The sequence below is a fragment of the Cervus elaphus genome, chromosome 5, assembly GCF_910594005.1.
Source record: "Cervus elaphus chromosome 5, mCerEla1.1, whole genome shotgun sequence".
Classification (NCBI taxonomy): Eukaryota; Metazoa; Chordata; class Mammalia; order Artiodactyla; family Cervidae; genus Cervus; species Cervus elaphus.
In genome coordinates, this window is record NC_057819.1 from 106,450,042 (window position 1) to 106,474,497 (window position 24,456).

Sequence of the window (24,456 nt, forward strand, 5' to 3'; positions counted from 1 at the left end):
TCATCTGTAAGGTGGGTGCAGGAGGGGGACCCACTCCCAGGGCTGCTGGGGGACGCCCTGGAGTCTGAGAGGGGCCCGTGGCTCACACCCCCTGTCTGGGACATCTCTGCTTCCTGTTTCTCCGTCAGGGGAAGTCTCAGTCTCAGCTTCAAAAGCACAAACACGCTCTCAAAACAAAGGAAGCTGGTCCTCGACTGCAGAGGAAGCAGGAAGCTGCCGGCCCTGCTAGCAGCCCAGCTGCCGGGGCTCGGGGACGGCGGCATGGAGTCTGTGGCCCTGTACAGCTTCCAGGCCACGGAGAGTGATGAGCTGGCCTTCAACAAGGGGGACACGCTCAAGGTAGGGTGGCCGGGGCTAGCCGAGCTGTGCCTATGTGGTATGGGGGGGTAGTGCTTAAAATCAGGGCCCGGATGGCCCTTCTAACAGAGTCTAGTCTCTGGAGGAAGATAGGCCCGGCTTCTCCAGTCACTGACTACATGACTCCGGACGAGCCACCTTCTGCCTCAGATCCTCAGTTTTCCCATCTGAGAAATGGGGAGTGAGTTAGTGCTTCCTCCTTTAGGAGCCATTCTGAGAATTCAGCGTAGTGAGTGGCAGGGGCTGATTCAACACCCAGTTTCCCAGGAAGGAATTTGAAATGAGTTAGAGAGAGAGAGGCAACAAGACAGAGACTGAGACAGACAGAGGGTCTTGGGAATGAAGTATACACACTAACCAATCGGGGATAAAACAACTGTGACTAAGGGTCTAGACGGGCCTCCCTGCAGGTGAGATGAGCCTCAATGCTACGCAGCCCCCTCGTGGGACCTCTGTGAGGAGCACACACCCTCCAGGGCAGAAGGGTTTCCAGGCTTTCTCTCTCTCGGGAAGTGTCCCTGCTTACATGCCTGCATCTGGAAGCGGAGCTCAGGGCCCTGATCTGGGAGTGGATGGCACGATTTGGGTGCTGGAGCTGCCATCAAGTCCCGCTCAGGAAGCTCCCTGGGCCCCAGGCTCCATGCCGGCCCAGTGGGCATGAGACCAGCCATCCTTCCAGTCTGAGCCGGGGCCGCACTCTGGGTCCCAAGCTTGAGGACTCGGAAGGGACAGCACCTCCCGTGGGCTGACTGTGTATGGAGCCAGGTCTGAACTCGGCGTTGTGCTCCAACGTCCGCTTAAGCTGCTGCGGCCCCATTTTGCAGATGACTAAGTGAGGCCCCCAGGCACCATGACTTGCTCAGTGTGGGGTCGGGTGTGAACCCCTGAACCTGGGCTGGGGCGGAAAGGTGACAGTTCTAAGAAGAACCACATCATTTTAAGGAAGTATCTTATCTGTGCTGGGATGCTGGCCCTTGGCCCCCTGGATGGCCAGTGGTGGTGGTGGTGGGGGTGACCTGAGGATGTGTGGTCACCTGGGGGAGGGGCAGATTTGGCACCATGACCAACCAGCCAGTGCAGGAGACTCTGAGATCTAGGTCCAGCTCACAGGCCTTGTTAGCCAATCTGAGAGAGTTTGGGTCTCTAATTCCAGGCTCCAGAGCTTGGGAGAGAGTGGAATCATGAGGAATTTGGAATGGGGTGGTCAGTGCTTTCCACCTAAGATGCAGGTGAAGGGCAGTGTGGCGGGGATGGATCTGTGGGGTCCCCCAAGGAAATCACTGTAAAAACTATGACACCCCCTTCCCTCCTGGATGCCTGGGCTCACTACCCACCCAGAGACTGGCCGAGTTCCCACTAACCCTGGCTAGAGCACTGGCATCTCCTGCTGTGTTTGCTTCTAACCCGGGCTCCTGAGGGCAGGGACATAAACCAGTGCCGACACGGGGCAGGCCCTCAGCAAGACATGGGGTGTCAGAGGAAGGAAGGCGGGATTAAGATGTTAGCCAAGACCCAGGAGGGGACCTCTCAAGGCATGACAGGCCATGGGAGGGGCTGCCTTTTCCTTCCTTCGTGCAACAAACCCTTGCTGGGCTGTGGAGCGTTGTCCTGAGTGTTGAGGACACAGGCAGTGGACAAAGCCCAGTCCCTGTCCTCCCAAACCTGACATTCCAGAGGGTGAGTCATGCCAGGAGGTGACAGATGGATGGAAGCAATCACCCGGGGAGATGGAATGCAGAGGGTGGGAGGGGCAGGGGGACAGCTTTAGATAGGGGTGGGGGGTCTGGGCAACCTCTCAAAAGAAGTGACACCTCAGCTGAGATCTGAAGGATGAGCGGGACCCAACCATGTAGAGAAGAGGCGGGGGAGGAGAGTGAAGAAGGAGTTGCATCCAGCGGGGGTGGGGGTGTGAGTGAGTCTGCAGCGTGGACTCAGCCTAGCTCTGTGCTCTGTGCTCCATGGTGGCACAAATATCACACAGTCCCTAAAAACACCATCTGGGGAGGGGTCGTTTAACAACGCAAAAATGCTCATGAGGCAACGTGAAGTGACAAAAAGGCAGAATGCAGAGGAATATACATAGAGAGCCAACTTACACGTATTCAGTTGATTAGAGTTTTAGGGATGGGAAATTGACATTCTGCAGGTGAGAAAGGGAAAGGGAAAGCTGAGCCTCTTCTAGGCACCAGATTTGTGCCTAGGAAAAAACACCAGAATGTCCCGATGAGTTAGCTGTTGGTCCTGGGACGTGGGCCACCAGCAAGTCCCACTTCCATAAGTGGGCCTTCCAGGGCCCTGGAGACAGGGCCCTTCCTCTCATGGTGGTGCAGGTGCCAGATCAAATCCTGCCTTGATTTAAGATTTTGATGGATTTTTTTTCCATTAAATTTTAAACAATCTAATTTTTAGGACAGTTTGAGGTTTACAGAAAAATTGAGAAGATAGTACAGAGGGAGTCACATCTGACACCGCACGCCCACTCTCACCCACGCACACCCTCTCCTGTGGTAACATTTTAGAGTATCAACCTGGTTCGTTGGTTATATTAATAGACTGATATGAATACATTATCATTAACTAATGACTGCATTAAAATTTTTTGCATTGATTTTGATTTTTTAACTTACTCTCATAAAATACTATTTACGTTGATTCGTGACATCTTCGGAGCTCCCTAACATTTTGCGCTCCAAGTGCCTCACCCACCTCATGCTGGTCTGGAGTCCGATTTCTGTAACTGCAAAAGTTCGACTGTGACATGGCCCGGCAGCCCTGCTCCCTCTCCAACGCCCGTCTGGTGACTGAGCATACAGGGTGTCCATTCCTGAGCATGTTTTCAGCGCACCAGCTGTGAGCGCCCAGTGGACACACAGATCCCAGGCCCTGGGAGCTGGCAGGACGCTGTTCTTCCAGTCTTGAGCTCTGCTCTTAGACGACCCTCTGGACAAGTGGCCCCAAATGTCACTTCCCTAAAACATAGTAGGCTGCTTTGGGTGCATAGTACCGCGTCGCTCCTGGCTGGAGGAAGGATATGGATGCTGGCTTACCTCTACCTCTTCATCGACAGCCTGGCCCCCAGAACACAGACTCAGGGAGCGCGTGGCCCCAGCACCTCCAAAGGGACGGCCAGTGTGCCCCAGGCTGGACACAGCCAGCCCTGGGCTCCCCACCTGCCCCCGCAGCTGTTCCATCGCACCCGGCGGCCACACCCGCCTGCCAGCACCCAGGCCCAGAACTTGGGTGGTCTTGGCTGCTTTCTCTGCATCTTGGAGCCAGCCTGTCAGCAGTTCCTCCTAAACCATCCCAAATCTGACCGCATCTCAGTCACCCCAGTCCAGGGCCCCATCACCGCCCACCTGGGCCCAGCTCCTCACGTCCCTCCCTCCAGTCCCCAGCCTGGTCTCCACACAACAGCTACAACCCAGAGCCTGACCTTCCCCCAGTGGCCCTCAATGCTTCGGTTGTTTGTTTTTGTAAATAATTTTATTTATTTGTTGGCTGTGCTGGATCTTTGTTGCCGCGTGGGCTTTCTCTAGTTGTGGGAACGGGGGCTACTCTCTGGTTGCGGTGCTTGGGCTTCGCATTGCTGCGGCTTCTCTGGTTGCTGAGCACAGGCTCTAGGGCGCGTGGGCTTCTGTGGTTACAGCTCATGGACTCTAGAGCACAGGCTCAATAGTTGGGGTGCTCTGTGGCATGTGGGATCTTCCTGGATCTGGGATCAAACCTGAGTCTCCTGCAGGGGCAGGTGGACTCTTTGCCCCTGAGCCACAGGGGCAGCCTGCTCCTCTTGGTTTTGAAAATAAAAATCTGAACTGCCTCCTCACTCCCACCAGAGCACGAGAACGTCCATCTCTCGCCCTCCCTGTGCACCTCATGGCCCAGCCCCCGCCTCAGCTACAGTCACACAGGCCTCCTCCCTGCTCCCACCTCAGGGCCTTTACCCTGGCTATTCCTTCGGCCATGGACACTGTTCCCCACATCTTCTCACGTCCAGCCTTTCCTGTAATTTGGGCCTCAGCTCATGTGTCAGTCAACCTACTCAGAGATGCCTTTCTGGCCCACTCCCCCACCCCTGTGGACAATGCCCTGCCCCAGCCAGCCATCTAATCTTCCCGATGTATATCTTGCGAGCACTCCCCACTGCATTAAATTATCTTGTTTATTTGTCTGCTTCCTGTTTCTCCCTCTGCCTCTGCCCACTAAAGTGTGGCCTCCTGCTCCCCGCTGTGTCACTGGGGTGGACACAGGGCCTGCCCTGCAGGACGTGCTCAGTGACCACACTGGCCAGGGTATAGTGGCCCAGGACAGCACCCAGCAGAAGGGGCCAAGCTGGGGGCATCACCAGGGAGGGTCGGCAATTCCTGTGTCTCGCAGGGTCTGGGGGCTTTGAAAAATGTTGACGGCAAGACCTCAGCTACCACAACCCATCAGAACATTTCTGAGTCTTTTCTCTGGAGTGGAGATGACAGGAAAACAAACAAACAAAACTGGGGGGTAGACGAGACGCGTTACAGCCACATGTCCACACAGGATTTTGTAGGTCACAAAACACCACAGCACGTAGGCTGTGTCCGTTTTATGGGTGCAGAAACTGAGGCCAAGGCTGCAGAGAGAGTTCGAGGCAGGCAGACTGGTCTAGAGCCTGAGGCTCCCGGGAAACTTCACTGAATCTGTGTCCCATAGGTCCTGATTTTCCCATTAAGTGGGCGGTGGGTTTGTGGGGTTGGGGGGGGGGCAGGATTTGTTTTGTGTTGTTTAGTTTTCAGCAAAAGTTTTCCTGAGTCAGCCACCTGCTTCCGGCTGTCCCTGGGGACGCTGGCCTGGCCCAGACAGTGGGGACAGGAAGTGGGGGGCTCTGTGGGCCAGGCGGTTGGACGAGTTGCTGTCCCAGCCCTCACTCCCATGGGGCCTCTGCAGGGCGGCTCATCTGTGTCTGATTTTTTGTCTCAACCAAGCATCCCCACTGGGTTTGAGCTGATACGTGGACCTGCTCTAGGACGGACAGGGGAGATGGCCCTTGGGCGGGGTCCAGAGACAGAATGAAGGAGGACTGGTGTGAAGACTGAGGGTATCCTACTCACCTCCTCTCTGGGCCTGCATCCTCCTCTGTGAAATAGCTTTTGATGACAGCGGCCCCAGGGGCTGGGGTGAGAAGGGGTGACCCGTGGCGAGCCTGCCCAGCGACAGGGGAGGGAGCCCAGCGTCCTGCCGCCACCTACAGTGGCTCCCACCCACACTCAGGTTTCAGTTCCCCTAGGGCCACCTGCAGGGAGATGAGGAGCCTGTGATCCGAGCACCGTCTCAGCCCAAATACCTCTCATTTGCTCCCCAGGGTCTGAACCCCCCATCCGACTGTCACCCCTGAGTTCAGACGTGCGGGTTTGTAGATGTGGGTGACCCCAGGTGACCACCGCTTGGCGGGGCTCCTCAGACCTCCCCCTGCCCCTGGGTCAGTGGAGGCGTCGAGTACTGTGGGCCCCATGCTCAGGGCCACAGCTCAGGGACTGAGGGGCCGTGGGCTTTGCCCTAACCCCATGGGGTGCTGGGGGTCTGGGTGGCAGCACTTGAATGTCCAACTTCAGCCCCCAGAGCTCAGCCCACCAACCAAATCCTGCTCTATGACCTGTGGGCAGGCCTCCCCAAAATGGGACAGGGAAGACCATGGAATCACACTGGGTGGGGCCAGCGACATCACGTTCCTCCGGGAAGTGGGCCCCGGGGCTGGCGTGTGCCCTCGGCAGGGGAAGCCGACACTCCTGGGTGACCAGGGGCCATGTCTCTCCTGCCCACAGATCCTGAACATGGAGGACGACCAGAACTGGTACAAGGCCGAGCTGCGGGGCGCCGAGGGGTTCGTCCCTAAGAACTATATCCGCGTCAAGCCCCACCCGTGAGTAGCTCCCCTACATCCACAGGCCCCCTGCCCCGCAGCCAAATGTCCCCTCCCAGCCTGACCCAGACGGAGTGACCTGCAAGTCCTCACCCCAGCCTCCCTTCATCCATCTGGAGCCCCCTGTCTCTACTCTGAGCAGAAGTGGGGGACAGAGATGTGATGACTGGTCCCAAGTGGTGGTAGTCCAGGCCAGTCCAGGCCACAACACAGAGGACCTGGGACACCAGAGAGCATCCAGGCCCTGGAGAGGACAGGGCCTGGGAGCTCAGCGGTGGGCCCACCGGCTGTGGTGTGGCCTCAGGCAGGCCCTGGCTCTCTCTGCTCCTGTTTGTCTGCAGCACAAGCAGGGCTGAGGCTCCACTCATGGGGGGTCCTAGGAGCCTGTGTTGGGGTGGGGGTGAGGGGCCAGGGAGGAGAGGGGCAGGAAGGAGGCAGACCTGAGGGCCCTGCCATTGGAGCAGGAGAGGGGGGAGCTGGACACCAGCCCAGCAGAGCTGGGACAGGGCAGAGCAGGAGTCAAGTGTGGGGCCCAGGCGTCCCCAGGCCTGGGACTTGCTGGCCCAGGGAGGCCCCTGGTCAGCCTTCCAACATTGAATGCCCTAGTCTCAGCCCCAGGACAGGCCTAAGTGGCCAAGAATCTATGAAAAACCATGTGGATATGTGTGGAGTGAAGGCTGAAGTAGCCTTGAGACACAGTCATTCACCAAACACGGGCTATGGCCCCAGGGACCCGGCCTGGGTGATGCTGGAGACACGTGATGAGATGCTCGGGTCAGAGCACGGTGCCCCAGGGAGAGACAGGAGGTAAAGAAAGTATGACAAGAGAAGGCAGTCAGCATCGAGATAACTAACCAGGGAGGCCTTCTCGGAAGAGGTGACAAACGGAGGTTTTGAAGGATGTGTGTAGGAGTTAGCTGCATAGAGTCAGAGAAGGGCACTCCTGGGAGAGGGGCAATGAGAACCCCCGGCCGTGGGCCTGGCAGTGGGGCCTCAGATGCCAGGTGGAGGGTGGGAGGAGCCACGGATGGGTTTCAGTGGGGACAGGGGGCCTGCATCTGATGCGGAGGCAGGTAACGGGGCTGGGCAGGCTGGAGGGGGCAGGCTGGGAGCCATGACATGTGTGTGGTTGTGGGGTGAAAAGAGAGGGAGGTGCGGGGCCAGGGTGGGGCCTGGAGGCCGTTTCCTCTTTATCTGTCTTCGAGTTCTTTCCAAAGCTGCCACCACCTCCGGCTTCCTGTGTTGGGCAAGGCCTCTGCTCACCTAGGTCCCCTGTCTGGGCTCCAAGCACTCCCACCCACCGACAGGTTCTGTAGCCTGGGCTCCAGGCCTGCAGGTCTCTGGGCTGTGTGGCCTTGACTTCCATAAAGGGAGACAGATGGAGAGAACCTGCCAGGGCCACCAGCCAGGGCCAGGTCAGTGAAAGACACAGTGGAAGTGGAACCCTCCAGGTAGAGCCTGGGGCTCAGTGAAGGCTGGGAGCCTAGGAGGTTGGAGGCCACTGAGAAACCCAAGTAGAGGTTTTGGTTTACACAGAAGGAAAGAAAAGCTGATGGATTTCAGGGCCATGCCCTTTGGGGCAATATGGTGGTTGAAGCCAGTCTCCACCAGGGCGGGTGGCAGCCATGGAGGGTTCCGTGTCTGATGGCCCTGGGGTCCCTGGGGCTGTCTTTGGCCACTAGTGTCTGAGACAGATCAGGGACCAAGGGCAGATCCCCCACCTGCCTCAGGCCGGGTCCAGGTGTGTCCTGGGCTAACTTCACCCCTGCCCTGGCTCCGAAACAGCAGTGGGGAAAGTCCAGCCAGCATCTGACTCAGCCCTTGGGGCTCCAGGGTGGGACGTGGCAGGACAGGGGTCTCAGGGGGGCCCTGATCACCACCACCACCCTGCAGCCCAGGGAGCCCAGGGGAGGTGTGATGCAGGCCATCTACTCCCAGGGCCTCCGGGCATCGTGGGCAGGGTCCACCAAGGGTCTGACCCAGTCGTGTAGGGGTCTAGGAGTGCATGGTCTGCTGGGACCAGCAGGTAGAGTAGAAGCTTGCCGGGAGTGCAGGCAGACCAGCTAACGGTGGGGGAGGTGGGGTGCGCATGGGTGAAGGTCGTAGCAGTGGTGGTAAACCCCTGCAGGTGGCAGCGCCCTCGTCCTCCCAAGGGCCCTGCGAGCTGGGTGCTCTCGTCACTGTCTTGTGGGCCAGGAGACGGCAGCACAGAGATGAGTGGCCTGTCCAGGGTCAGAGACGGAGGGAGGTTTGCCTCAGGTGCCGTGGGCCTGGGCTGTGCCCACCAGGACAGAGTTGGGGAGATTTACCGGGCAAATCTTGGGAGGGGGGGCCCTCTGCCCCTCCTTGGGTCTCAGTTTCCAAATCAGTAAAATGGGGGCTAAGTGAGGAGTGGGCTGGGTTCTGAGGGTGTCAGGACAGGGAGGCTGGTTTCTCTCATCCTGTCCTTTGAGCCACCGAGGACCTGGAGGGGGCTGGGCAGCCTCCTCAAGACTGCGGTTGCGAAAGCCTTTGAGGGTGACGGCCGCCCACACACGGACATCTCCTGTGGGGTTTTGTGGGTTCTTCAGAGACACCGGGCTCGGGAAACGCCCACATGGGGCCCCACTGGACCCCTGCTCCCCCCGCGGCAGCACCTGCACCTGTTCCTGCTGGGGGCTTCCCAGAGGAGCTCCGTTCCAGGCACCCCCGAGCCCCAGGCCCCCCACGTCACAGCTCAGCCTCCAGCCTGGAGGCTCCTCCGGGACTCCCAGAGACACGGGCTGAGCTCTCAGAGGCAGCCTGGAGCCCCACGCCTGGCCGCCACCTCCACTGCCTCCACTCTGGGCAAACCTGCCGTGAGATGGGCCCAGGCCTCCCCACCCCCCAGTATGGGGGCAGTTGTGGTCTAGAAGCTCACTTTTGAGGTATGGGCTCCCAGGAGTGGTGTCTAGAACACAATGTCAGGACCAGGATTTTATTTTGGGGTGGAAGGTGGGGAGGAGCCTTGGAACTGCTCCTTCTGGCCAGAACCAGGGAGCCAGCGCCATGAGCCAAGCAGGGTGCCCATGCTGCACCCCTCGGTCACCACCTAAGGACGTTGGGGGCCCAACACGCCCGCACACAGGCCGGGCACATCAGTAAAAAGCCCTCAGAGGAGCTGCCAGTGCTCACATGTGGCAGGCAGGGGAGGGGTGGGCGGGGCTACGGGCAGGACCCCGTCTGCCTGCACCTGAGCCCCTGTGCTGTCAACATCCTGACATGACAGGAAATTCCTGCCTCATATCCGCCCGGGCGATCAGACTCAGGAAAGGGAGAAGGGAAACGGTGCAGGGAAGGGAGGCTTGGTGGCCTCGGGGCGCCAAGGTCCCACAGTGAGATTCCGGCCACGCTGGGCTTTGGTTTCCCCGTGTGAACATCAAGAGTGGACCAAAACCCTGGGACTGGAAGCCAGTTGGAAACCACCTGGGCCCTCTGAGGGTAGGCGATTCCCAAAGATCCAGACTCTGCCAGACTGCCTGGTGCATTTACCAGCAACCTTCTATATACCCAGTTCTGTTTGGTCAGAAGGAAGAGGGACTTGAACCTGTAAGAAAAAGTCCAGGTGGCCTCAGTCTATGCATCTGTGAAATGGGTACAGGGAGAGACACTTCCTCACCAGAGCAAAGTTGCTATTTCTCTTTGATGGTGGTTTAGTTGCTAAACTCTGTCTGACTGGAAAAAAAAAGACAAAATAAACTGTGTTTGACTGTTCACAATCCCATGGATTGTAGCCCACCAGGCTCTCTCTGTCCATGGAATTCTCCAGGCCAAGAATACTGGAGTGGCTTGCCATTTCCTTCTCCAGATGATCTTCCCCACCCAGGGATTGCATTATAGGCAGATTCTTTACCATCTGAGCCACCAGGGAAACCCATTTCTCTTTGGTCATCTTTAAAATATTTTTTCACTTTTAAGAACCTATAATAGGAAATGTAAAAGCCCAGGTTGGGGGTGGCTGGGTCGGAGTTCACTGAGGTGTGTGTTTGCATGAGTGTGTGTGCATGTTAAGTTGCTCAGTTGTGTCTGACTCTTTGTGACCCCGTGGACTGTAGCTTGCTAAGCTCTGTCTATGGGATTCTCCAGGCAAGAATACTGGATTGGGTTGCCATGCCCTCCTCCAGGGGATCTTCCCAACCCAAGGATCGAACCTGAGACTCTTACATCTCCTGCATTGGCAGGCAGGTTCTTTACTACTAGCGCCACCTGGGAAGCCCCATGTGTTTGCCTGGTGTGGTGGCAAGGGCCTGTGCTCAGGAGCCAGAATGCTGGGACTAGGCGCAGCTCCTGTCTGCCACCATGAGTGACCTTGGGTACATGACCTCTGCCTCTCTGGGCCTCAGGTTGACAGTCTGTAAGCTGGGAGCAGGGGCACCTCCTGTGTCCAGGACTGCTGGGGGGACCTGGCGGTGATGGGTGACTGGCACTGGCCCCCCACTCTCACCTTGCCCTCTCTGCAGGTGGTACTCGGGCCGGATCTCCCGGCAGCTGGCGGAAGAGATTCTGATGAAGCGGAACCACCAGGGAGCCTTCCTGATCCGGGAGAGCGAGAGCTCCCCAGGGGAGTTCTCCGTCTCTGTGAAGTGAGTTCTGACCCAAACACACAGAGGAGGGTGGGCAAGAACAGGCCTTTGGAGCATGGAGGGAATGATAGACCCCTGGAAGCAGATGACCATCTGGGGGTTGAGGGGGTGAGGCAACTGCAGGGCATGGCCCTGGGCAGTGAGGATGGGAGGCTGACTGTGAGTCCTCCCATGCAGGGCCGAAGGGTTGGCCATTGTTCCGTGAGCAGCAAGTCACCAGGGGAAGCTGATATGACAAGGCTGCAGGGGGAGAGCAGCAGGCCCCCGGGATGGGTGTCCAGGCTGTGCTCTGGACAGGGTCCCCCATGTGCTACACAGTCAAGAGGATGGACCCTGGGGCCACGTGCTTAGGTTCACATTCCAGCTCGGCCATTTCCTGTGTGATTTTGGGCAAGTCACTTAACCTCTCTGTACCTGTTTCCTCACATATAAAACGAGTTATTGCAAGGAGCAAATGAGTCATTCTATAGACAGCCGTTAGAATAGTGGCTGCCACTGAAGCAGGGTGGCAGCCTCTGGGCAGCGCAGAACCTGAAACCAGAAATAACAATGGGGCAATGAGGAGTCCAGGTGGAAGGAGGGGCAGGAACCGGGGAGGGGGTCAGGCCCCGCTGGTCTCTGTCCTGCCTCTTCTGCACCTGGAACAGGGGGATGTGGGTGCAGCAATTCAAGGACTAGTCGCTGAGTTATGTGCAGTGTGCCGGGCAGCGTCAGGGACTCAGGAAACAACAGTGAAAAAATAAAGTTGCTGCCATTCAGGGTTTGTGTCTTAGTCGGGGAGACAGACCTTGAACAAGGAGAGAAACGAACACAGGAGGATCCAGGTGGCAGGGACGGATGGCCTCAGGTTTGAGCAGAGATCTGCAGCTGTGGTGCAGGCTGTCCCAGGGCTCTGGGAGTGAGGACCAGGAGGAGAGCTTCCAGGCAGAGGGAATAGCAAATGGAAAGCCCCTGGGGTGACTGGGCAAAGCCAGTGCGGGGAGGGGTGTCAAATCCAGAGAGAATGGCCTGACAGGTCCTGACCAGGAGGTGGGTCCCCCCAGAGCAACAGGCCCCCATGGAGCATCCCCACTAGGGGAAGGGAGTGGATCCCTTGGGCTACCGAGGAGGGAGGATGGCTGAGATTGAGGGGGACCCTGGAAAGAGCCAGGCAGAGCCACTGGCGTTAGCACTAGGATGGGGCTGGAGGGTTGGGGAGGTGGCATGTGCCAGTGAATTTGGGACCACTAACAATAATACCACCATCAGGGCACTGGGCACGCAGCTGGATGGGATGATGGGTGAGTGTGGGCAGCGTGGCCTCAGTGTGCTGGGTGGCACAGTCTTCTAGGACTGGGAGGTGTCACAGCCAACAGCTGGCTGATTTTCCAATGGATAAACGTACATAGGATGGCTTTGATGGCTCCTGTGGGGGCAAGTCTGATGGGGCACCAGGCTCAGGGGAGGGACGAGCTTGTGTCTCCCAGCAGGCTGGCCATGAGGCTCCTGTTTGCAGAAATGTGCTCCAAGGGAGGCTTTCCTGTCTGCTCTGTAGAGAGTTTGTGGTGGTGTGTGGTCAGCACACTGGAGCCCCAGCAGCTGGGCTTCTCCTTGTCGGGGTCAGGAGAGCAGCTGGGGATGGTGGTCCCACCTCAGGGGTCACAGCCCTCACCCGCCCCTCTCCAAGCTCTGTCACCAGCCTTGGCTTTCCTCACTTCCGTTTCCCCTGGGAACAGGCTGAGCTCCTGATCCAAGGCCATGGCTCTCCTCCTCTCTGAGCCTCAGGGGTGGTGAGACACCAGTTCTTGGCCCTGAGCGTCTGGAGCCCCCTGGCTGGCCCCTCCCTCCACAGCCCAGCCCCTGAGGCCAGTGGGTCCCCCGAGGAACAGGAAGTGGCCATTTTCCCTGTGCTGGCTCCCAGGGCCCAGTATCTCCTGGGAAAGGCGCCCGCCAGGCGGGCTGGTCTGGCCTCGCTCCAGGAATCAGCTCCAAGGTCACCACAAAGCAGGGCACAGGGGCTTCTTTGGCCACCCCTGCAGCCTGAGCTGAGCTCCTTCCTGCCTCCCCTTCCCCTGAGAGTGGATCCCGTGGCCTGAACTTCCACCGTGGGTGCCCTGGCACGCTGCCCTCTCCTGGTGCCTCCCTGGGCATGCAGACCCGCCACCCCAGGCATGGGGTCAGGCCAGCCAGCTCAACCTTTGGGGTGTGTGTGTGTAGGACAGGGGAGGAGTCCCTCGGGGATGAGGGACTGGGGTTTCCACGATGCCTGATTGAGGGAAGTTCGATGGCAGCAGACACTCCACAGGCTGGAGAAGATGACATCTGAACTGGGCCCTGAAGCATGAGTAGGAGTTTGGTGCACAAAGAGGAGAGGGAATGCCAGGCCCAGGGAACAGCAAGTGTGAAGACCCAGAGGTGGGGCAGAGAAGGTGGGCTTGGAGAGCAGTTTGTCTGTCTGAGCAGGAGGGGGATGCACAGTTTTGGGGAGCCAGCACCAGTGCTGTCTGGGAAAGGGGCCTGGAGTGTCCCTCAGAGAAATCCCCACACACACACTAACCCCCCTGCTCCACCCCAGGCATCCTGCCCAAGCCCTCTTCCCTAGCTCAGAGCCAGAACCCTGGTCCCCCGGGTTGTGGTGTGTACACAGCACCACCAGGTGGCGCCCTCCAGCCTCAGTTGCATCACCCAGGGCTAGGATCCTGGGTCCTGCCCCTACTCAGGTCCATCCTCTGTCAGGGGCCCTTTCAGGGCCCTTGGAGGACCACCAGGCAGACATCAGAGCAGGAAACAGACTCAGGGCATCTGTGTCTAGGAGATGAGCTTTTGAGCAAGAATATCAGCTGTATAACCCTGGGCAAGGTACTGGGCAAGTTCTGTTTCCTCGTCGGTGAGATGAACATCGATGTAAGGGGCTGAGTATGTTGCCAGCACACAGCAAGTTCTCCACAAATGTTGGCTTCCCTGGTGGCTCAGCAGTAAAGAACCCTCCTGCCAGTGCAGGAGACACAGGCTCGATCACTGGGTGGGGAAGATCCCCTGGAGAAGGAAATGGCAACCCACTCCAGTGTTCTTGCCTGGGAAATTCCATCGACAGAGAAGGTGGGCTACTGTCCATGGGGTCGCAAAGTGTCAGATATGACTTAGCGACATGAACAACAACAATCCCAAAAGACAGCTATAGTTGTCATTGTCATGTCAGCCCTCCCAGGGCCACACAGTGCCTCCTGGCCCCAGCCTCATGGTCCCAGGCTGTTAGAGAAAGGCCAGTGGCCATGTGGGGGTGGGCAGCCCAGCTCTCCTCCTGTGTAACCTCAGCAGATCCCATCCTCCTCGGCTGTAACGTCCTTATCTCCAGTGTGGACACAGTAGCCAGGATGTCCTGAAGTCCAGTGACCTGACAGCCACCCTCCTGGGTGATGACTACACAGATGCATGTGCAAGAGCATTTCTGCCTCACTGGCAGGGCTCCCAGGACCTCTGATCCTACACGAGTGGCATCTCCCGCACGCTCCCGCCAAGCCTCATAAAGCTGTCAGAGGTGGGGTTTATGGGCCTTGCTCTGCCTCCCGGAGTGACGGTGGCCACGGCTGGGTGACCTTTACGAGTTTACAAAGGGCTGTCACCACCCACCCCCACCTCCGGGAGCATGTCTGAGCTGGCGGCCCATGGGCCAGGGCAGGGGTGTACGGCCTGGCTGTGTAACTTTTGCCCCTACTCTGATGCAGGCTGCGGTGGGCTCCTTGGTTGGAAGCAGTTTGTTCCCCAGTGAGACTAGGAAGACGCTTGCTTCTTTTCAGGCTCAGGTGCCTGGGGTCCCAACCTGTTTGCTCTGCCCCTCTGGTTGCTGAGCCCCTACTGTGTGCCAGGCCCCGTGCCCAATTTCAGGGACACAGCTGCTAACAATTGAACAAAGCTCCCTGTCCTTTAGGCTCAGGTTCCACTGGGGCGACTGATAATTTTATACATGTATGTATGAGGAGATGTGTATGTATAATTTATTAAACAGTTAGTAAATTACATGAAATCTTGGAAGATGAAAAAGGCTCTTGGAAAATGAAGCAGAAAGAATCAGAGGAAGGCACAGTTTTATGCAGGCAAAGACAGAGAGGAAGTGACCCCAGAAGTCTCGTGTGCAAGTGAAGAAACAAAGGCTCAGAAGCATGCAGTAACTTGCCTGAGGTCACACAGCCAGAAACAGCAGAACCAGTGCCCATGACACCCCCGTGACCTGAAAGACCAGGTCTGCCCTTCCCCTCTCCTTCCCTGAGGCTAAAAGCCCGGTGTTGGGGGTTCTCCCTCCACTCCCTTCCCAAGGTCAGTTTGATTCTATCTCACATCTGCTGCAGAACAAGTCATCCACCTCCTCCTTTTTCACAGATGGGAAGACTGAGTCTACAGAAAGGCCATGCCTTAACAGAAATCACCCAGTAGGCAGTCAGCAACCTGGCCTCCACCAGGCCACCAACCTGGTCTCCAAGCGCTGACTGGGGGCTCCTGGGGCTCCTGACACCTTACCCCAGCCTTGTTTATCCACCCTGGGCCACTGTCACCCTGGCTAATGCCGCCACCAGGCCAGAAAAACCTGCTGGGCAGGACCAGCGGCAGCTAGCATCAGGCCTGACTTCATCCTTTAGACTTTTCTGACAGCCCAGGGGCCCGGCCCAGCCCTCACCCGCCCTGGGTAGGTGGGCGTGAGGGTCACAAACAGGGATACACACACCCATGGCTGCTCAGAGACGAATGCACACGGCCGGCCTCCCAGAGCAGGGAGAGACATGCGCACATATCCAGGTGTGATGGAGAGACACTGGCACACGCAGGCCCAGACATCACACACATACACCAGGCTGGGTGCCCCCTCCAGCTCGGGAGGACTCCCCCATCAGGGCCACCCCTCCTGGCTCCGGGGCCACCTAGACTTGGACTCGGGCCTGGGGAGGTAGGCGACAGGCTGGCAGGGAGAGAGAGCCTGCCCAGGTGCTGGGTCCTCAGCCCTGTCACATGGAAGAGGGTCGGTCACTCGTCAGGCCAGGGGCTGGCTCAGAGGAGGGTCACGCCTGCTCACAGACACAGCAGGCCAGCTGCCCCTGGTCATGGGCAGGCTCTTCTCCCCTCTGGGCCCTGCTATCCCATCTTCAGCCATGCACAGGCTGGGGGCTGGACCACAAGAGCTTCCCAGGTTTGAGAATCCACCAGTTGTCAGGCTGATGAATTTGAGCAAACTCTGGGAGATAGTGGAGGACAGAGGAGCCTGGCGCACTGCAGTCCCCAGGGTCGCGGAGAGTCGGACTTGACTTAGCAATAGAACAACAACAATAAGGTTCTAGAACTGCTGGGTCCCTTGCCCCCTCCCAGGCCTCGCCCCTCCCCTGGGTGTGATCAGGGAAATGCTCCACTCCGGGTGACTGAAGGTAACCTTCAAACACCAGAGTGTTCAGAACTGTGCTCACCTGAAGCTGAGGTCTCCTCAAAACCCCTACACCCTCCTCTGCCCCTCACCCGGAGGATGGCTGCTGAACACACCCCCGGCTCCTCCTTGGAGATGGCACCGAATCAGAGCCTCTGCCTCCCCAGCACCACAGCCACAGTCGAGGGGCTGGGAGAACCAGGCTCTGGAGGACAGGGCACGTGGGAGTCAAGGACCGAGGCTGCAGCAGGCCGGACAGGATGGAGGTGCCTGCCCGCCTGCCTGCCCTCCTCCCATCCCAGGACATGGACACACATGTCCCACAGCCGACAGCACAGCTGCTTAGTCACCTGGGAACAATGCTTGCTGACAGCACACGAGCGGCTTTGTCTCAGGCCGGGGTGATGGTTCTGCCTGGTCACAGAGCCTCCAGCATTTTCTGGCCTCAGTCCTGCAGGTGGACCTGGCTGCCCTGAGAGTGGACGTGTGTTAGAGGGGCTGCGACCACAGCTCAGAGCCAGTAGGGGTTGCGGGGTGTCGGCGGGGTCCAGGAATGAAACAGCCAGTGAGCACGGATGCCCTGGGCTGCCCCACAGTGTCCCTGACCGGACCCTCTCCCAACTGGGCTATGCCTGGGCCGACTCTTGCCTTCCTGCCTTTGGGTATCTGTGAGCAGCGGGTTGCAGGCAGGCTGCACAGGGCTGAGGAAGACAAGGAGTCCCCTGACTCTGACTAAGGGCATCTGAGGCAGCTCACAGAGCTTGGGCCATGTTACCCAGGCTCTGAAGCATAAGTAAGAGTTTGACTGAAGAAGAATTTGAAAGAAATAATGTAGCAGAGTCCTGGAGGCATGCTTGAAAGTGGAAAGAGAGACTACGCGTGGTTGGGATCCTTACCTTGGGCTGGGCGGGAGGATTTCCCCTCCCCCAAGCCCAGAGACACGCACAGAATGGGAGGTATTTACCTGGAACAAATCTTTATCTTAAATCTCACATCTTACCTTTAACAAGACAGCACTCCAGGCCTGGGGCTGACAGGTGGAGGAAATGAGCTCAGACAGGGATAGGCAGCTGGCGGATGGATGCTGAGCTCTGGTCCAGGCCCTTGAAGCACTCGGAAGGCAGGAGTGCAGGAGTTCAGGCTGCCCAGTCATGTGCGGCCCCTCCTGGCGTGGGCTAGGCCAAGCAGGGGAGGCACCGGCAGGTCCATCCGCCCTGTGGCCAGTCTGGGAGAGGCAGGCCATCCCTTCAGTTGGAAGGTGCTGGACAGGGGGTGGAACGTGGTGCAGTTGGGCTGCAAGGCTGGGTAAAGGGAGGGAGAGGAGAAGGGGGTACGTTGATCGCATCAGAGCGTATTTGAAGAAAATTGAGGCTGGACAGGTCATCAGAGCCAGACCTTGAGATCAAGGTGTTAGGATTTTACCCTGAGGGCCGAGGGCCGTGGGGAGCCATGGAAGGTTCTTAAGGGGGAAGAGGATGGACAGGAAGCATCACACAGCCTGGGCCTCTTGAACACTGGCAGGCTTTGGTTTAAGTCAGGATGGTCTTAGGACTCGCCCCTCAAGGGACTGTGAGGGCTGGGAGGGGATGAGGTGGGGGAGGGAAAAGAGAGTTAAGGCTGAGGGGACGTTGGAGAGAAGAGGTGCTCTCTGGTCACCTCTCTCAGAGGAACCATGCAACATTGCCAATAAATGAGCGCTCACCCAGAAGTGAGCTATTACTATGAGGAAACCGAGGTTCAGAGAAAGTAAGTGATTTGCCTAAGGTCACACAGCCAGAAAGTGTCCTGCTCCAGGGTCCACAACCCTTAACGCCACACTCCACGGCCAGGAGATTCCCTGCCTTGCACGGAGCCCGTGGGTGGGGCCTGGGACCCCTTCCCCACCTTGTCTCCTCCTGACTCGGTCCTCACCTGGAGAGGAAAAGGCCAGGTTCCAGGGGGCAGGGGGAGGGCCCATCCGAGCAGCCGTCTGAGATGGCCTCTCCCCCAGCTACGGGGACCAGGTCCAGCACTTCAAGGTGCTACGCGACCCCTCAGGGAAGTACTACCTGTGGGAGGAGAAGTTCAATTCTCTTAACGAGCTGGTTGCTTTCTACCGGACCACCACCATCGCCAAGAAGCGGCAGGTCTTCCTGCAGGACGAGGAGCCCCTGCCCAAGGTGGGTGGGGTTGGGGGGCGGCAGGAGGAGGGTCTAGCACAGCTTCTCCAGTTCTGTCCTGGGGGTTGCTGTGAGGCAAAAGGAGTTGGGGGGACAGGGGGAGGCGGGAAGGGCAGGTAGAAACTGCCAGGCAAGCAGAGCCTGGCTTATTCTCAGCCAGAAGCTGTGCGTGGCACACACTAGGTGCTCAGTAGTTGTATGTTGAGTGAGTGAAGGTATGCAATCTGCTGAGCCTCCTGGGAGCCTGCACCTCACAGGTAAGAAACTGAGGCTCAGAGAGCTACCCAGGCCGCCTGCCGGATGGGGTCAGCACTGGCTTCTGCTTGCCAGCAGCTGGCCTGGGGTTGGGGGTTGGGGCAGGGGGTGCCTGTGGGCCAGATCCTGGCCTGGTGGAGGGGGTCTAGCCACCCCTCGTTCTCACAATAACAGCAATTTGCCAGCCGGCTCTTTCATCAAGGGGCCCTGGGACCAGATCTTGGTCTCATTAGGGTGACGAAACCACCCAGTGGGGTTATTAGACCTGACATACTGTTTTCCTTGGGACGGGGTGTCAGCAAGTCCTGGGGCTGGAGGTCGGGACCCTGCACAGCCTAGTGAACTTGGGTTCTGCTGGGGAGGGAGAGGGGGCCGCAGGCTGCTGCTCCAGTCCTGCCTGTTCCTAGGCCCCCCTACCCCCACTTCTAGCCAGGTGTGATCTTAGAGCCAGTTCATCCCTCCCCTGGGCCTCAGTTTCCCCTGGGGCCAGTAGGATGAGCCCTGGGAGCTGATAGGAGAGTAAACAGTGTTTTTGGAGGACCCCCCCTCCCCTGCCTTATGCACCCTCCTCCCATCAACACACTTAGCACCTGGCCTGCTCAGAGCTCCGTCTCAGGGACACTTCCCCCAGTGGGTCTGCTGCCCGGGCCAGTTCTGCCCTTGGAAAGTGTGAGGTGGCCACGAGGGAGCTGGGGGATGCCGGAGGGCTCTCCCACACCCACTGCCTAGCTCTGGGGTCACCCCCCCTGTGAGGCGACTGCAGAGCAGGCCCGGCCCCTGGGACCCAGGCTGCCTCCTCTGTCCTGGGCAGAGAACCACTAATTACAGCCTGTCCATGATCCTATCGCCTGCTCAGATGAGATTCTGCAGGCTCGGAGCAGATTGCCTGGTGGGCAGGCAGGGCCAGGGTGCTGGGTGTGATCATCACGGCGCCGGGCTGACGTGCCTGGAGGGGAGCTCTCATCCAGTAGCCATTTGCAGGGGGCAACCAAGTCCCACAGAGGTCAGGGACTTACCCACGGCTCCTGGGGCACAGGTGGGACGAGAGCCCAGCCTGAGAGATGGAAGTGTGCAAAGTGACATCCTTTGCCTCAAAGCCTGGCCAAGGTCAACAGCAGCAGACTGCTCACAGCCACACATCACTTTACAGTTTACAAGGTCTGTTCCCGTAGGTCTGGGGCCTGGAGTCAAAAGCTCAGGAGAGAGCCCCCAAGACGCGCAGGGACCTAACCAAAGTCCCATGCTGAGGCCCAAGACTTGGTCCCTTGATTGCTGGCCATGTGCTCCCAGCTGGGCTGCCAGGACAGACCCTGTGGAGATGCAGGGTCTGTGCTGCAGATGTGCAGGGAGTGGGCAGTGGGAGGCCCATGGCAGGTTGGGGTAGGGGGATGGCTGTCGTCTGAACCTGGACACAGAGCTGGGTTCAATCCCAACTCTGCCTCCTCTTGGGGCTTCCGTGGGGACAGCCCAGCCAGGGGCTCCTGAAGGGCCCACTGACCGTCTCCTCCCTCGCAGCCGCCCCGGGCCTGCTTCGCCCAGGCCCAGTTTGACTTCTCAGCCCAGGACCCCTCCCAGCTCAGCTTCCGCCGCGGTGACATCATTGAGGTCCTGGAGCGCCTTGACCCCTGCTGGTGGCGGGGCCGGCTCTCCGGGCGGATTGGCTTCTTCCCGCGGAGCTACGTCCAGCCGGTGCACCTGTGACCAGATTGGGCCCAGGGGCTGAGTCAGTGGACCCGCCGTCCACCAGGCACGTGGAGAGAGGACACTGGCGCCCCCAATCCAGGGCTTTGGACAGGAGCATGGGCTTCTTGACTGTCTGGCTGGCCTCTGGTGCTTCATGATAACTGGGATGGGCCCAGCACCCCGGAACCACTGCCACATGCGATGCCCACCGGCTTGGGGGGCTCCAGGGCCTCCACCGGCCTCTGACATCACAGGGTGGCCAGCGGGGCCCGTCCACTCCAAACACCAATGCCCTGCCCCAGGAGGGCTGAGGACTCGGGCTCCACTCACTGGGGCCTCAAGCCAAGGAACCACAGGCTGAGCCTGCCTGTTCCTCCATTCAAAGCCCCAAGGGCTGGCTACTGGGGGGGGGGCCAGGGCCCTGTGTACCGGTGACCTGGACTTGCTGGACAGACCCTGGTGGAAACGGACTTCTTGACTGTTCCTCGGAGACTCTGGGCTCCACAGGCCTCCAACACCCCTGTTCACTGCAGACACTTAGTGCGGAGTGGGGGGGTGGAGGCGAGCTCCTGAGGAAGGAGGGTAGGGGTGGGAAGAATGGAGGCAGCTGCTCCTTGCCACTGGCCCCATGGGATGGATGCACTCCAAGGGGGCAGCCCTGGACATGGCCCCCTAGGAGACACAGCTGCACCTGCCATATTTGTTGAGGCCCAGGTTCTGCTCAGACCAGGGCCTCAGGAAGCAGGGGTCACTGCAAACCAGGTGGGGAGCTGGGGCAAGAGCTGTGCTTTGGGGTCCAGCAGCATCCAGGATGGGGGCAGCCTCGGTGGACCTGGCTTAAGGAGAGGCTGGGTGTCCATGGGGACGGCGCCACCATATGACCCGGGACGTTCGGAGGCCCAAGCTCTGGTGAATTCTGTGCTCATGACCTGGTCCCGTGAACTCAAAATAAATACAGTAAAAGAATATAAGGATGTTCATGAGAAATCTCATTTTCTTTCCAATTACAACTACTATTTTTAAAGTATCCTACATTCTTTTTTCCCATTTCCTCCCTAATTTTTCCTACTTGGCTGGCTTGGCCAGTCCCTGGGCACTGGCTTGCCCTGTGGCCCAAGGCACACCACCCTCCTCTGGGCCTTGGTGTTCTTGATGGGGAAACGGGTGCTCTGGGGGCAGCGTCAGGCGAAGTAGGTGTAGAAGAAGATGTTGACGCTCATAAGGAGGATGGCATTGACACCGCAGACGCGAGCCCAGAAGGCGTATCTCTGGGATGCTCGGCCATCACCTGGGGGTGGTGGGAGGAACGGGCAGATGAGGGCCACAGGGTCCCACTCAGTGCCCTTGCCTACCGCCCTGCCACGGGTGGGAGCAAGAGGGAAGCCTAGGGTCACACACACACACCTGTTTTCACTCCCGAGGGCAGGTCCTGAGCCAGAGTCCACCAGGTCAGGCTCTGGATCTACAGGGAAGGGCAGGGGTGAGCCCAGACAGGGGTCAGTGATGGAAAGAGGGCAGGGACCAGGGTTAGATGGGGTTACAGGTCAAGACCTAGAAGATTCCTGAGTCAGAGAGGGTCAGAGGCCAAGGGTGAGGGCAGGCTCACCTGGACGCCCTGGGGGTGCGGCGTCAGCAGGCTCCCAGCTACCACCACAGCCCCGCTGAGCAGGAAGAGGGCCACGGCGAAGTGCAAGTAGTGGACACCAAGGAGGATGGGGGGCCGTGTGTCGGGGTGGCCGCAGGACGGGACTGGGTGCAAGAACTCCAGCACCAGCCTCGTGGCACCCACCGCCAGCCCCGCCATCAGGCCCCAGAAGGCTCCCTGGAGGAGAAGGCAGGGCCGCTGGGGCCTCAGGAGGAAGGCCAGGCCTCCCCCACTCAGCACCCAGGCAGCAGGGGAGATGAGCCCTGAAGCTGCCCGCTCTCCCCACGTCCCACCTGCTCATTGGCCCGCCGCCAGAAGATGCCCAGGATGAAGACCGCAGTCACTGGTGGGGCCAGGGAGCTGGTCACCGACTGCATGTAGATGAAGAGCTGCCCGCCGTTGGAGCCCTGCAGGACGGGGATCCAAGCCACACTCACGCCGACGAGCACCACGATGACCAGCCTGCAGGCAGCAGGGGCCGGGCCATCCTCAAAACCCCCACCCCTCCCCCACCTCCTCCGGGTCACTGAGGCTGGCTCTCCATCTGTCCCCTGCTGCCAGAGCTCCAGCCTCCTCCCTGGCCCCTGCTCCTCTCCTCCAGGGATGCGGCTGGCCTTGCCCTCTCTAGACTCTTCCATGGCTCCCTGCTGCCTGCAGGAACCGCCCCCGACTCAGCCTGCGTGCTCCCAGTCATTCCTGCGGTCTCCCCCTGGTCTCCTGTCCATCTTCAAGGTCCGACCCCGCCTGTCTGGGTTTGCTGCCATCTCCCACTCCTGGGGACAGCAGCCTCATCCTTTAGTTCACTGCTGCACCTCCCGGCACACAGTAGGCGCTCAATACACATTCGTGAATGACCTGTTGCCCTCACATCCAGGCCAGACTGACCCCCTGGTGGTTCCTCAAACCCTGGCGGGCCTTTGAAGGAGTCGGGACCTCTGGTGGCACACCCCACCCTCTGCTGTGCATGGTTTGAAGCCCCTCTCCCTGCCCCCGTGTGGACACCTCCTCCCAGCTCCTGCCTGCCTCTGGCTGGTGTGAGCCACCCTCCGCACCCCCACCCTTCAGCAGGGATGTGTTTCACTCATTCTGCCATGAAGCATTCATGAGGAGCCTGCCGGAGAGGATGGGGTGTTGGGGCTCAGTCTTGGTGACGAGCGGGCCTGGTTTCTGCCCTGCCCCCAGAGTGGGGTGTTCTGTCATCGTGTGCTCAGGGCTGGGCTGAGGGAGCCCAGAGGAAGCATCAATCCAGGAGGACTTCCAGGAAGAGGGGGCCTTGCAGCATTGGGGGACAGAACTGGGGCGAGGTGTCCGTATGCTCCTCTCTGCTTAAGGGCCCCCTGCCTGTATCCTGGGTCACTTGGGTGTCCCTCACCCCCAAGGTGGGTGATGGGTGGGACCCTCTGGGACTCCAGAAAGGACAGCAAGAGGCTATGTGTGCAGCTGGGCGGGTCCTCCCCTTCCCAGCCTGAGGGAGAGGGTGGAGGAAGGAGGCGCCCCCTTGATTAGGGCTAATTAACCCTCCGCCTGGCAGGCGGCGGGCACTGCCCTCTTCAAAGGCACAGGCAGGCTGCACCCCACCCTCCTTGCACAGGCCCCGCGTCCAACACCAGACTCAGCATCTCTTACAGGGCTGGGCCTCTGCAGCCAGACTAAAGCGTGGCCCTGGCCCTCACCAACCTCTGGGGTTTGCTCTTCTGACTCAGCCCCCACCAGGCTGCCAGAGGGACCCCAAACCCAGAGGCTGTTCCTTCTGCCTGGAATGCCCTAATCAGCTCCTCCCCCAGCAAAACCTCCTCAGCCTCCAAAGCCCAGCTCGAGGCCCTCCTCCTCCAGGAAGTCTTCCTGCCCCCCCTGCCCCACACCCCACTCTGCTGTCAGGATGACAGGCCCACTCCATTGTCCCTGGGCTGCAGCTGTGGTCACTTGAGGGGAGTACCTCAAGGCCAGGTGTCTCTGAGATCTCTCTGGGTCCCAGGGAGGCCCAGCACAGAGGACTGAGTAACAGGAGTGGGTGCCAGGAGGACCAGGGAGTGGGGCTCGGGACGCCAGTCATGAGCCACACACCCTGAGGCCTGTGGTGGCTCCTCCAGCCCCCCACCTGAGGAGACCCATGGGGTCCCCAGCGTCCCCATGATGCCAGGCTCCTGGGGGACCCCAGTTGCCCTGCCCTGTGTCCTGTCTCTCCTTGAACTGGGGCTCCAGAGACCCAGAGCCTGCATGGTGGAAACACAGCTTGAGTGGTGCTGTTTTAGGCAGGAAGCAGGCTGGAGGTATTGGGGGTATGCTGGTGCTTCAAGAGGGCAGATGGCAGGGCTGAGCCCCAGGGCCCAGAGAGGGTGAGCAGCTGAGCCCACATCACACAGCTGTGCACCCACAGGCAGGCTGGCAGAACCAGGGTAGGCTTGCCTGAGTGGATGGGCGTGAAGGTAGGCCAAGGGTGCTGTGTGGTGAGTGGGCTGCATGGAGGGGAGACCAGCTCA

General features: G+C 59.4%; 2 protein-coding genes across 2 annotated transcripts in view; one reads left to right on the forward strand and one right to left on the reverse strand.

Moving 5' to 3' along the window:
* Positions 1 to 117: 117 nt before the first annotated feature.
* Positions 118 to 21,299, forward strand: LOC122694803 (GRB2 related adaptor protein). The gene is made up of 5 exons (XM_043904025.1): positions 118 to 339; positions 6,150 to 6,247; positions 10,726 to 10,848; positions 18,225 to 18,393; positions 20,164 to 21,299. The coding sequence occupies exons 1-5, from the start codon at positions 262 to 264 to the stop codon at positions 20,347 to 20,349; spliced, it is 654 nt and encodes a 217-aa protein (XP_043759960.1). The 5' UTR covers positions 118 to 261; the 3' UTR covers positions 20,350 to 21,299.
* The window catches only part of SLC5A10 (solute carrier family 5 member 10), a 54,621-nt gene continuing 51,464 nt past the window's right edge, over positions 21,300 to 24,456 (reverse strand). The window contains exons 12-15 of the mRNA XM_043904024.1: positions 22,270 to 22,438; positions 21,938 to 22,153; positions 21,736 to 21,793; positions 21,300 to 21,619 (exon numbers count right to left, since the gene is read on the reverse strand). Of these exons, the coding sequence (XP_043759959.1) occupies positions 21,513 to 21,619; positions 21,736 to 21,793; positions 21,938 to 22,153; positions 22,270 to 22,438 (550 nt within the window). The 3' untranslated portion in view covers positions 21,300 to 21,512. The remainder of the gene's footprint in view (positions 21,620 to 21,735; positions 21,794 to 21,937; positions 22,154 to 22,269; positions 22,439 to 24,456) is intronic.